General features: G+C 40.4%; 1 protein-coding gene across 5 annotated transcripts in view; it reads right to left on the reverse strand.

The window, feature by feature from the left end:
- Positions 1-14,491, reverse strand: part of TCAIM (T cell activation inhibitor, mitochondrial) — a 67,398-nt gene that overhangs the window by 16,567 nt on the left and 36,340 nt on the right. For 4 of the 5 annotated variants that reach the window (XM_012511027.2, XM_012511032.2, XM_030812006.1 and 1 more), the window contains one exon: positions 883-1,005. The exons of the other annotated variant lie outside the window; for it this stretch is intronic. In XM_012511027.2, coding sequence (XP_012366481.1) covers positions 883-1,005 — 123 coding nt within the window. The remainder of the gene's footprint in view (positions 1-882; positions 1,006-14,491) is intronic. 5 annotated transcript variants of the gene reach the window in all.

Consider the following 14,491-nt stretch of genomic DNA (forward strand, 5'->3'; position numbering starts at 1 on the left):
AAACCAAAAATGTCAGTACTTAAACAAACCTTACTTCTTTATCTATATATAGAAGAAAGAAGTAACATATATATAAATTGAGATGAAGTCTTGCTCTATCACCCAGGCTGCAGTGCAGTGATGCAATTATGGCTCACTGCAGCCTCAAGCTCCTGGGCTTAAGTGATCCTTTTTTTTTTTTTTTTTTTTTTTTTGAGACGGAGTCTCGCTGTTGCCCAGGCTGGAGTGCAGTGGCGCGATCTTGGCTCACTGCAGGCTCCACCCCCCGGGGTTCATGCCATTCTCCTGCCTCAGCCTCCTGAGTACCTGGGACTACAGGCGCCTGCCACCTCGCCCGGCTAATTTTTTTTATTTTTAGTAGAGACGGGTTTCACTGTGTTAGCCAGGATGGTCTCGATCTCCTGACCTCATGATCCGCCCGCCTCGGCCTCCCAAAGTGCTGGGATTACAGGCGTGAGCCACCGCGCCCGGCCTTAAGTGATCCTCTTGCCTCAGCCTTCCAAGTAGCTAAGACTACAGGTGCAGGCCACAGTGCCTAGCTAATTTTTTTTAAGTTCTTATAGCGATGGGGTCTCCATATGTTGCCCAGGCTAGTCTTGAACTCCTGGGCTCAAGCGATCCTTCCACCTTGGCCTCCCAAAGTGCTGGAATTACAGGCAAGAGCCACTGTGCACAGCCTCACTTCAATATTTAAAATAAGAAATTAATAAGAGTTTTATTACACAGATGAACATTTCATGATGTTCATAAAGATAATTGAAGAGTACTCAGTTATCAGAGCAATTAAAGTTAAAGATACAAATATTTAGCTGCTGAAAAGCTTATCAGTTGGTAATTCATGTTCATTTTAATTTCTAAATTAGGTGCTCTCTTCTTTATTACCTGATATCTGAGAGTTGCAATTGATGAGACAGTTCATCTTTTAAACGATCTAGTTCTTTTCTAAGTGGCAAACTGTTCTTTAGCTTTTTAACAGCACTTTTCCCATTGTTATCTAACCAGGATCTAGAAAGAGAGAGAGAGAGAGATACATACTTTACAATACTAACTATAATATAAATATTTTTACTATTAAAAGACACATGCATGCACTTGCATATTCACAATAGCAAAGACTTGGAATCAACCTAAATGCCAATCAATGACAGATTGGGTAAAGAAAACATGGTACATATATATCATGGAATACTATGCAGCCATAAAAAAGAATGAGTTCATGTATTTCGTGGGAACATGGATGAAGCTAGAGGCTATTATCCTTAGCAAACTAACACAGGAACAGAAAACCAAATACTGCATGTTCTCACTTATAAACGGGAGCTAAATGATGAGACCACATGGACACAAAGAGGAGAGCAACAGACCCCGGGGCCCACTCGAAGGTAGAGGATAGAAGGAGGGAGAGGATCAGTAAAAACAACTATTGGGTACTAGGCTTAGTACCTAGGTAACAAAATAAACTGTACAACAAACCCCTATGATGAGAGTTTATTTATATAACAAACCTACACATGTACCCCGAACCTAAAAGTTAAAAAAAAAATTGTACTCAGAAAAAAAGGACACATACATTACCTTAAAGCAGCCCCAGTGTTAAATTGAGTTTTCAATCAAACCTTTACTTCTACCTATTCTTTTTCAGAAATACCTACTTTTAAAATAAGTTGCTTGGAGAACTGCCAACACCTGTCAAATCATATTCTAGTTATGACAACTTCCTTTGCATATTAAAAAATTAAATTTTAATTATATCAAACCTGTCACTAGATTCCTGGAGACAGAATAATTTTTTAAATTAAAAATACTTCAAAGTGTGTTTATTACAACCTTCAGTAAGCTATACTAGATCTTCACTGATGTCAGTCATACACATATGGGAGGTAGAACTGATACTAATTATGGAGCAAGTGAGCAAATATTATAATAGAGCTAAAAAGGTGTAAAAGTCAAACTCAACAGACATATCCAATGGGACTAGTGACAATTAAGAGGCAATGGGTCCTGATGAAGGAATAGGAAAAGATTACTTTGTGGATTCTGGCTGGGTGGACTCCAGTTTCTCCCTTTATTTTAGTCTTGGATATTACTACCCTGAGCTCCCAATGCTTATTCTTTCATCCCTGTAACCTAGTCCCTCCGACTGGTCAGACCTTACCAATCTAGTCATTTTGCCACACCCTCCTTCCAGGAGGGCCTCTTCACTACCCTGGTGCTCATTGACACCTCCATTCCTTTCCACCCAAACAAATGTCCAGTTTCAGTTTCATCTCAACTATATCAACTCTATAATAAGCTCAGCAGAAAGATGTTCTCTAAACTTGTATTTCTTAGAATGTTTACCTCAATAGTCTTACAAGAAGAACTAAATATCAAAAATGCTTTGGCCGGGTGTGGTGGCTCAAGCCTGTGATCCCAGCACTTTGGGAGGCTGAGGTGGGTGGATCATGAGGTCAGGAGTTCGAGACCAGCCTGGCCAACGTGGTGAAACCCCATCTCTACTAAAAAATACAAAAAAATTAGCCAGGTGTGTTGGCGCACATCTGTAATCCTAGCTACTTAGGAGACTGAGGCAGAAGAATCGCTTGAACCCAGGAGGCAGAGGTTGCAGTGAGCTGAGATCACGCAACTGCACTCCAGAGCTTGGGTGACAGAGCGAGACTCCATCTAAAAATTACAAAAAAAAAAAAAAAAAGACTTTAAGGATTAGAAGGGATAGCTTTCAGAAAAGAGCTGAAAGCCTGTGTGGCCTTCTAGAGAGCAGCACTGCCTCTGTAGAAACTCTCACTTGGTGCTATAATCATGACATAAGGGTGCTTGTTAGTGCTCAGGGTCACTGGCTACCCAAGGGAAGTCCAGAGAAATGACTGACCTGGATGGAGTCTTGGGAGGCTGAAGAGCTGCTGCAGGAGTGGGTTGTGAGGGGGGAGGGAACAGAATGGTAAAGTGACTCTGGGCTGAGGGGAACATTTCAGATTCCAAAACAAACTGGTTGCGGGTGGGCCCCAGGCATTACTATGCAAGAGAAAACTCCAGGAAAATCAGAGGTTCCCTTTTTTCTTATTATTTTTTTGTAGAGACTAGGTCTCACTTTGGTGCCCAGGCTGGCTCCAAACTTCTGGGCTCAAGTGATCCTCCCACCTCGGCCTGCCAAAATGCTAGGATTATAGGCATGAGCCACCATGCCTGGCCATTTTTTCTTAAAAAATTTCTTTTAATTGGCTATGCTAATCTTCTCTGTATTGTTCCAATTTTTTTTGAGATGGGGTCTAACTATGTTGCCCAGGCTGGAATAGACTGGTGTGATCATGGCTCACTGCAGCCTTGAACTCCTGGGCTCAAGTGATCCTCCAGAGTTAGCCTCTCTAGTAGCTGGGACTACAAGCATGTGCTACCATGCCCACCTAATTTTTTAAAGTTACTATTTGTAGAGATGAGGTCTTGCTATGTTGCCCAAACTGGTCTTGAACTCCTGGGCTCAAATGATCCTCCTGTGTTGGCATCCCAAAGTGCTGGCATTAAAGGCGTGAGCCACTATACCTGGCCTCATTCCATTTTTAGTATATGTACTGCTGAAGCGAGCGCTAGGTTCCTTAATATTCACTTTAAATGTTTTAGATGTTGTGATCTAAAGCATTTAAAAATTATCAAGTTTAGAATATTGAAACTGACAAATCATTATGCACCTATTAAACACTTATACTGAATGCCTGACATTGTGTTGTGTTGGGATTACAAGGAAGATAAAGTCCCTGTTTTAAAGGAAGACACGTTTAATAAGGAATATAGAGATAAGCAATTAGAATATAAGAACTATTATGAGAAAAGAAGAAGTAATTCTTCCTGGAAGATTCTGTAGAACAGGTAGTATGTGATCTGGAACCTGAAAGATGTATCAGATCTTTCCAGGTAGGTGAGAGAGAATGGCATGTCAATCATATTAGTGCATAAAGATCTATGAGATGAACCAATATGCCCAGATGACAGGATGCTTAGAGGGAGAGAAGGGCATAAGAGACTGGAGAGGGACTGGGGTGAAGTGGGGTCAGACTGTGAAGGATCTTACACACTGAGAAAGGGAACTGGAAGCTTATCCTCTAGGTGAAAGTGTTCAATGTTTTTTTTTTTAATTCACTGACTTTGCATAGCAATTAATAATCCTTCCTATACCCTCTTTAAGAATATTGGTAAACATTTTGTCACTTCTGCATGGTATGTGATTAAGCAGGTAAATATACCTTAATTTACATCACTACTATTGGATATGGCATTACAATTTTCCAACTTTTCCACACTTACTAAGTAACACATGTTGTTCAACTTACTTTAAATTATGTAAGAGAAAGCATGATTTATTGACATATGAATTATCAAATGACACACCATGTTTGGTTTGGGGCCCAAATGTTTTGCAACATAGATTCAAATATGATCTTACAGATTCATGAATTGATTTTTGGAATTCTTACATTTAATGTATAAAAATCAACTGGTCTAGCTTAACAATATTTGTGTTTTGTTTCTAAAAACTGAAGTAAAAACAAAGACTCTCAACATGGTTTCTGTTTTATTATTATTATTATTTTTTGAGACAGAGTCTCACTGTGTCACCCAGGCTGGAGTGCAGTGGCACGATCTCAGCTCGCTGCAACCTCTGCCTCCCGGGTTTGAGTGATTCTTCTGCCTCAGCCTCCTGAGTAGCTGGGACTACAGGTGGGCACCACCATGCCTGGCTAATTTTTGTATTATTAGTAGAGACGGGGCTTCACCATATTGGCCAGGCTGGTCTCGAACTCCCGACCTCGTGATCCACCCACCTCGGCCTCCCAAAGTGCCAGGATTACAGGCTTAAGCCACCGGCCGGGCTTTTAATATATACAGATATAAAGATACATGTTTGCTGGCTCTGGCCACTGAGAGGATTAGTAGTAACTGAGCACATGTAGCACTGAGATGTTGGCGTCTACAAACCAATTCCCACTAGAAAGAGCCAGAGCTTCCTGGCAAAACTGCTGAATCAAACTTTGGAGCAGGAACAGTCCAGATGAACCTGGAACAACTTGGTGAACCAGAAAGTAAGGGAGTACTCAAGGAAAGATGGGGACATAGGCACTTCACATAGTCCCCATATGAAGAGATGATGAAATGAGGAAATCAACATGTGGCAACCAGCACAGTAATATGTGATTCAAGCAAGAATCATCAATGAATATTAGAGCAACTGAGGAAGTAAAAATCTAATGAGTAAAAGGATATTTATATAGCCCTAAATATCTCCTTAACAGAAGCTAATTAAAAGAAAAAAAATCATAACTTCCTGGAAGAAATTAGTATCATTAGCAATGGGTTACATAAACATCACATCTCCTATATAATCCACTGAAAACAACACAACGTCACTTGAGGGGTAGGCCTGCAAAAAACTCTAACTGTAATTATGAGGAAACATCAGATAAACAAATGGAAAGACTTTCTACAAAATAATTGGCTTGTATTCATCAAGGTAATGAAAGACAAGAAAACACTGAGGAACTGTTCCAGATTAAAGAAGACTAAAGAGATTTGACAACCAAATGTGGCTCATGATTTGGGATTTTCTTTTCCTAATAAAGGGCAGCAATCAGAAAATGAGTGACATTTGAATAATGTCTCTGGGTTAGCTAATAGTATTGTCATAAGTGTTAACTTTTTAATTTTTATTATTTTCTTAAATAAGATAATGTTTTTATATTTTTAAAAAGTACAACCTAGGTATTAGGGGTAAAGGGACATTGTGGCTGCAACTTACTCAAATGGTTCAGGCAAAAAATGTGTATAAATATACATATATAATTTCAATATTTAAATATATATATAGAGAGAATAATAAAGCAAATGTGGTACAAAGTTAACATTTGAGGAATCTGGGTGGAGGTTACATGGGACTTCTTTATATTATTTCTGCAAATTTTCTTTCTTTTTTTATTTTAGAGACAGGGACTTGCTCTGTTGCCCAGGCTGGAGTGCAACAGCACAATCATAGTGTCATGGGATCCTTGGGGTGTCGCTTTTCCAGCTGGAAACCTCTGTGGTTGGTAGTGTCTTTGCCCAAGTTTGGCTCGGGCCCACTGGACTCATTCTGCCCACTTGGCCTGGCAGGCTGCACTCAGCTCACACTACTGGCCCAGATCCCATGTCTGCCAAGGGCCAGCCAGGCACAGAGTGGCAAGGGGTGTGTGAGTGAGCGCAGGGTCCAGCCACTGTGCACAGCCAGGCGTGCTGACTGCAGTGGAGAGCGGACAAACCCATGCACCAGCACAGGCACTGGCTCCATGCAAGGCTGCAGCTGACCAGGTGTACCACTGTGGGAACTGAGGAACATGGTGGTTCCTGGAAGCTTGGAGACACCAGAAACCGCGGGGCCCCAAAGAGGATGTCACAGCCCTGGTCTGGGGAGCCCCTAGGTCTGGGCTCCCCGAAGGGCTGCAGCTTTTCTCTCCTTGTGACTCGTAATGTGGCAAGCAGGGGGTGTCTTTCAGCCCTGTTTGTGTTACAGCTCTTTAAGTCCCACCATTAGGTGTTCACAAGTTCTTGTCCCATGTCCAGGAAGAATGAGGTACGTGGACAACTGGAGGGTGAGCAAGTCAGAGAGGAGCTTCATTGAGTGATAGAACAGCTCTCAGGAGACCTGGAGTAGCTCCTTTCTGCCAGCAGGTCATCCCCACGAGTGTCCAGCTCTCAGCAGAGAGGAGACACACAGTGGGTAGCTCCTTTTCACAGGCAGGCTGTCTCAACATTGAGGAGACCTGAAGTGGGTAACTCCTTCCCGCAGCTGGTAGTCCCAATATCGGCATGAGTCTGGCTGAGTGTGGGGTTTTTATGTGCTCAGAAAAGAGGTTTTTCCTGGTGGGCCTGGAAAAAGCACCATCCAATTGGCTGAACGGTCATCAATGAAGTCTTCACTCTGGGCCACGGACTTCACCTGGAACTGGCAGCCCAGTCCTCACACTTTAGGCTCTTCCTGGCTTGAAGGTGGGGTTTCATCAGGGACCTGGCCCTTTCTGCCCAGGAACCTATCTGCCTCCTGCCATCAACATGCCATCCATGGTGCCCAGGCTGTTTGTGCTGAGGGGCTCCTGCAGGCCTGGGCCAAGCTGCCCTCAGCCACCCTCCCCATGCCTCCTTCCCGTGCTCGTCAGCACCCAAAGTCCGGAGGGACAGAGACAGCAGAGGGCTGGTGTGTCAGCGCCACCCTGGCCAGGTCATGACAGTGCCCAGGCTCTGCCACGTTTGCTCTGCACCTGAGTGGGCACTGGGAGTGGAGAGGGGCCAGGGAGTGGGAGCAGGTACTTCTGAGCTGACGGGGGTGGGGGTTTCCAGGCCCCTGAGAGCCCAGAGATGTCCCAGTCCAGAGTGGGTGGCTGGGCAGCTGCAGCTACACCAGGGAGCATGGGGCTCCCATCCTACCAATTAAGTAGGAGGCGGGGCTCCTGCCTGTTCTCAGCCCACACCAGCTCTGTAGAGCATGCAGCCCCGGCCACGTCGCTCCTGCTGCAGCTGGTGTCTTAGCAGTGGCTGCTCCAGATGGGCTGCTGCTGCCATCAATAGCTCACTGTAACTTTGAACTCCTGGGCTCAAGCAATCCTCCCACTCGGCCTCAGGAGTAGAAAGAACTACAGGTGTGGCTAATTTTAAAGTGTTTTTTTTTTTTTTTTGGAGCTTCTGGCTCTGTTGCCCAGGCTGAGGTGCAGTGGTGCAATCTCAGCTCACTGCAACCTTGGCCTCCTGGGCTCAAGTGATTCTCCTGTCTCAGCCTCTTGAGTAGCTGGGATTATAGGTGTGAGCCACTCTGCCTGGCCCTATTCCTGCAAATTTTCTGTGGGTCTGAAATTATGTCAAAATTAAAATTAAAAAATAGCTTAAAAAAAAAAGTATAAGTTGCTGGCTACTGTTTGTAAGCATTTCTCTAGAGAAAAACAATAATCGTAGAGAATGTCTTTATTCCTGAATATGTGAAAAACAAAGCTGAAAATAAAGTCAACAAAAGCATTTTCTTTTTAGTTTTGGTGCTTATGTACAAGAGACACCATCGTGTGTTTCTGAATTTTGATCAAATCAATGCAACTAACAGGTCAGGTGAAGGTAATCAGAAACAAATTTTCAGATTTTTTTTTTGTTTTTGAGAAGGAGTCTCACTCTGTTGCCCAGGCTGGAGTGCAGTGGCGCAATCTCGGCTCACTGCAACCTCTACCTCCTGGGTTCAAACAATTCTCCTGCCTCAGCCTCCCAAGTAGCTAGGACTACAGGCGTGCGCCACCACGCCTGGCTAATTTTTTTGTATTTTTAGTAGAGACGGTGTTTCACCACATTAGCCAGGGTGGTCTTGATCTCCTGACCTCATGATCTGCCCACCTCGGCCTCCCAAAGTGCTGGGATTACAGGCATGAGCCACCATGCCTGGCCTTTCAGAATTATTTTTTATGCTCATTAACTTTTTCAGGATCAGCAGTCCCTGTATTTTTCTTTAAAACAATTTAAATAAGTACATGGATCTATTTTTTAGGGTAAAACACTCTGCACAAAAGCATCTTCAGTAAAGTGAGAGTCTCTCTTCTCAGCTCATACCCATCAGGACATTTTCTCAACCATGTCCTCCAATCTTCTGTAAACATGACAAGAGACTTCATATCCTTGTAATTTATTTTCTACTTACATTAGATAGGGCTGGTTTCTTTTGTTGGCAATCAAAAACTCCTGACTAATAAAATTCCCTTTGATTTTCTTAGTGACAAGCGTAAGTAATGCAAGTGTATCTCTGCCTTTCCAATATTTACATATCCCATTTCTGTTTCTTATTATACATTGGCTGGGCTCTCCAGGACTAATACATTGTAGAGGTGATAGTAGGCATTCTGGCTGGCTTGTTTCTCCACAGTTCTAAGCTCATCTGCTTTCTATCTTTCAAAAATTCCTAAAAATGTGTCTATTAGTATTTTCTTATTTATCAAGCTCCATGAAATTTAATAAATGCCTGTATTTGCAGGCTACCAACTGGGATCTCCTCTAAACAATGGATGAGCTATTAAGGGGAATGATGTGACCAAAGCCTTTGGTAAAGTTGGGAATATAGAAGGAATGTAGAACCCAAGTTGCAGGGAAGAGAAACTGGTGGTAGAAAGATCCTTAGGAAGTTATTCCAATAGTCTAGAGAAAAATGAATGTGGCAACGAAAATTCCCATTAAACAAATTTGAATGATCTGTTCCCACATCAAGCAAAAACTATGAAAACTGGAAATAAGCCAAGAGCTAGATTTAGTTGAAAATCTTTCTGCGCTCCCTAATATATGTCCTGTGATTGGCTGTAATACTTGTTCAGTATTCTTTTTTGGGCCAATCACAGCCTGTTTGTATAATAATTTATCTCTACATGTCTTATGTCCCCCATTATCCTATTACTCCCATGAGGGAAGGATGAGTCTTTTATTATCTAATGTGTACTTAATCTGAATGTCATCACAGTGAGATCACTAGACAGCATGAAATTTGACTATAAATTAAACCATAAGGCAAAGAGAAAAGAATACCTTCCTGATCAATGTGGAAACACACGGTTACCTTGTCTAACCATACTTTAGGTCAGAAATAAAGTTCTAAATTACTCTCTAAATGAGAATACTTTATTGGATTTTAAAAGGATCATTACTGCCTGAATTTGCCACATAAATCATTTTAATTCTTAGCTTAATTTTATAATCACAGAGATTTAAAAATTCAGAGCCTTTGTTTTCAAGGTTAAGAAGTCCAATTAATTACTATTGAGATAAAAGAAATAGAGAAATCTCATATTTATTCCATAGTAAAGTACCAAGTAAGCCAGACTGTTTAACCTCTACTAAGCAAGAACTTTTTTAAAATTGCTGATTTTATAAGAAATGAAATTACCTATAAACAAGTAAATACTAATTAGTAATCACTAATATATTTTTCCTAACCTTATTATTTTTTTCTTTTTTTAAAGACAGGGCCTCACTCTGTTGCCCAGGTTAGAGTGCAGTGGTGTGATCATGCCTGGCTAATTAGCTTGGCTAATTTAAATTTTTTTTTTTTTTTTGGTAGAGACAGGGTCTTGCCATGTTGCCCATGCTGATCTTGAACTCTTAGGCTCAAGTGATCCTCCCACTTCAGCCTCCCAAAGTGCTGGGATTACAGGCATAAGCCACTGCACCCAGCCCCTTAACCATTTTTAAGTATACAGTTCAGTGGTATTAAGTACATTAACATTGTTGTGCAACTATCACCACCATCAATTTTCAGAACTCTTTTCAACTTGCACAACTCAAACTCTGTACACATTAAACACTAACACCCCCTTCCCCTCCCTCCAGCCCCTGGCAACCACTGTTCTATTTTCTGTCTCTATGAATTTGACTACTCCTTGTACTTCACATAAGTAGAATCATACACCATCTGTCTCTTTGTGACTGGTTTATTTCATGTAGCATGATGTCCTCAAGGTTCATGTGTTGTAGCCTGTGTCAGAATTCCTTCCTTTTTAAGGCTAACATTCCACGGTACGAGTATATCAAATTTTGCTTATCCATTCATCCACTGATGGACACTTGAGTTGCTTCCACCTTTTGGCTATTGTGAATAATGCTACTATGAACATGGGTATACGAATATCTATTTGAGACACTGCTCTCAATTTTATGGTAAATCTATAAAGTTTTTGAGGAATCACCATATCATTTTCCATAGCAGCTGCACCATTTCACATTTCCACCAACAGTGCATAAGGGTTCCAGTTTCTCCACACCCTCATCAACTCTTGTTATTTTGTTTTTTGGATAGTAGCCATTCTAATGGGTGTGAGTAGGTACCTCACACCATTAGTTTTAATTTGCATTTCCCTAGTGATTAATGATGTTGAGTATCTTTTCATGTGCTTATTGGCCATTTATATACCTTCTTTGGAGAAATGTCTATTCAAGTCCTTTGCCCATTTTTGAAATGGGTTGTTTGCCAGTTGGTGAGTTTTAGGAGTTCTCTATCTATTCTGGATATCAATTCCTTTATCATATATATGAGTTGCAAACATTTTCTCTCATTTTGTGGGTTGCCATTTTACTCTGTTGCCATTTTACTCTGTTGACACTCTGAAAGTGTCTTTTAGTGCACAAACTTTAAAAATGTTCATGAAATCCAATTTGTCTATTTTTCTTTTGTTGCCTATGTTTTAGGTGTTATATCCAAGAATCACTGGCAAATCCAATGTCATGAATCTTCTGCCCTATGTTTTCTTCTAAGAGTTTTATAGTTTTGGTCTTACATTTCAGTCGAAGATCCATTTTGAGTTAATTTTAGTATAAGTCAGTGTCCAACTTCATTCCTTTGCATGTGGCCAGTTTTCCCAGTACCATTTGTTGAAAAGATCATCTTTTCCCCATTCAGTGGTCTTGGCATTCTTGTTGAAAATCAGTTGACCATATATGCAAGTATTTACTGCTGTATTCTCTTTTTTTTTTTTTTTTTTTGAGACGGAGTCTCGCTCTGTCACCCAGGCTGGAGTGCAGTGGCGCGATCTTGGCTCACTGCAAGCTCCGCCTCCCTGTATTCTCTATTCTATTCCATTAGTCTATATGTTTGTGTATTTTTCTTTTTATAGAGATTGGGGTCTCACTATGGTGCCTGGGCTGGTTGGACTCAAGTAATCCTTCTGCTTCAGCCTCCCAAAGTGCTGGGATTACAGAAGTGAGCCACTATGCCTGGCCTATATGTCTGTTTTTATGCCAGTATCACAATGCTTTGTTTACTATAGCTTTGTAGTAAGTTTTGAAATGAGGAAATGTGAGTTCTCCAGCTTTGCTCTTCTTTTTCAGGATTGTTTTGGCTATTTGAGGTCCCCTGAAATTCTAATTTTAGGATGGGTTTTTCTATTGGTGCAAAAAATGTCATCGGGATTTTGATAGGGATTGCATTAGATCTGTACATTGCTTTGGGTATTGACATCTTAATAATATTATCTTCTGATCCATGATCATGGAATGCCTTTCCCTTTATTTATATCTTCTCTAATTTCTTTCAGAAATGTTTTACAGTTTTCATTGTACTACAAATCTTTCATCTCTTCAGTCAATTCCTAAGAAAGTTTAATCCACTTACATTTAAAGTAATTACTTATAAGATAGGACTTAATTCTGTCATGTTGCTATTTATTTTCCATGTGTCTTATCGCTTTTTTGTTCCTTATTTCTTGCATTACTATCTTCTTTTGTGTTTAATTGATTTTTTTTTTTTTTTGTGGCAAAACATTTAAATTCCTTTCTCGTTTCCTTTTGTGCATATCCTTTAGGTATTTTCTTATGGTTACCAGGGGGGATTACATTTAACATCCTAAAGTTATAACACCCTAATTTGAATTTATACTAGTTTAACTTCAATAACAAAAACTCTGCTCCTTTACTAGCTCTCCCCAACCCTTTCAGTTGTTATCACAAAATTATCTTTATACATTGTCCAAAAACATAAACTAATAATAATTTTAATAAGTGTATTTTTTAGAAAGAGTAGTGATAATTCTTTTTAAAAATGGCTTTGTTGGAATACAATTCATATACCACACAACTCACCCATTCATCCATTTTTAGTATGTTCACAGAAGTGTACAACCACCACCACAGTCAATTTTAGTAAACTTTCATCACCTGAATAAGAAATCACATACCCATTAATAGTCCTGCTCTCCAGCCCTACCAACCAGTAATCTACTTTGTCTCTCTAGATTTGCCTACTCTAGGTATTTTACATAAAATGGAATCATACAGTATGTGGTTGACTGCAATCAGCTTCGACTTAGCATGTTTTCAATGTTCATCCATGTTGTAGTATCAGTACTTCATTCCTTTTTCTGGTTAAATAATATTCCATTATATGGATATGCCACTTTTTAAAAATCCATTTATCAGTTGGCAGACGTTGGGTTATTTCCACTTTTGGCTATTATGAATAATGTTGCTATAAGCATATTTTTGTGTGAATGTCTGTTTTCATTTCTCTTGAGTGTATACCTAGGAGTGGAATTCTTGGGTCACATAACTCTGTTTAGTATTTTGTAGTATTGCCAAACTGTGTTCCACAGCAGCTGCACCATTTTATATGGAGGAGAGTTCCAATTTCCCTACCTGCTCACCAACACTTGTTATTCTCTTTTAGAATATAGCCATCATAGGGTATGAAGTGGTAACTGGTGGTGGTTGTTTATTTGACCTTGGCCTGTGCTACAGTTTAAATATTTGTCCCCTCCAAATCTCATGTTGAAATTTAATCCCCAATGTTGGAGGCAGGGCCTGGTGGGAGGTTTTGGGTCATGGAGGCAGAACTCTCATGAATGGCTTCATGTCATCCTCACGGTAATGAGTGACTTCTCACTATTAGTTTCCATAAGATCTGATTGCTAAAAATAGCCTGGCGCCTCCTCCTCTCTTTTTTTCCTCCTCTCTTTTTTTCCTCCTTTCTTGCCACATGATGCTTGTTCTTCTTTCCCTTCTACCATGAGGGGAAGCTTTCTGAAGTCCTTACCAGAAGCAGATGCTGATGCCATACTTCTTGTACAGCCTGCAGAACCATGAGCCAAACAAACCTCTTCTCTTTATAAATTACCCAGCCTCTAGTATTCCTTTATATTGTAGCAATGCAAAATGGACTAAGACAGCTTGATTAAAAATGATTTCATTATAATTGCAGCAATATATATAATACATATATTACATGTATTGTTATAAGATCCAAATAAAAAGAAAAAACTGATAATAAAATGAAGCCAAAAGAACATTAAAAGGTACATAAAAATGAATGCCAGAATACCATGTACAAGGACTAATGCTAGACTGTGAAATCATTTGGTTTAGTTCCTAGGGTCATGATGCTTTTGAAATAAAAATACTTTAGTAACTCAAGCGAAGCTCAGTTTTCCATGGATTTAAGAGATGAAAAAGGAGAGCCATGATCCAAATTACAATAAAGTTAAAATTGCATACATTTTACACTCCTAGGCTTCAAACTGTATAAAACAAAGTTTAGACCAATAACAGCCTTTATTTTATTTTCACTGCCTGAAGTTCATAGAGCAATAGTTTTTTTATTTTTATATTTTTTTTGGAGAGACAGGGTCTCACTCTGTCACCCAGGCTGGGGTGCAGTGGTGTGATCATGGATCACTGCAGCCTCGACCTCCTGGGCTCACGTGATCCTCCTGAGTAGCTGGGAGTACAGGCACATGCCGTCACACCTGGCTAATTTTTTAATTTTTATTTTCCTAGAGACAAGGTCTTACTAGATTGCCCAAGCTGGTCTTAAACTCCTGGCCTCAAGCAATCCTCCTGCCTTGGCCTCCCAACGCGCTGGGATTATAGTTAGCAGCCACTGCACCTGGCACCAAAAGCTTTTTATACTTCTCTGATGGCAACACACGGTGAGAAATATTTCACATAGTGAACCAGCATATACACACACACC

Source organism: Nomascus leucogenys, chromosome 4 (assembly GCF_006542625.1).
Source record: "Nomascus leucogenys isolate Asia chromosome 4, Asia_NLE_v1, whole genome shotgun sequence".
Classification (NCBI taxonomy): domain Eukaryota; kingdom Metazoa; phylum Chordata; class Mammalia; order Primates; family Hylobatidae; genus Nomascus; species Nomascus leucogenys.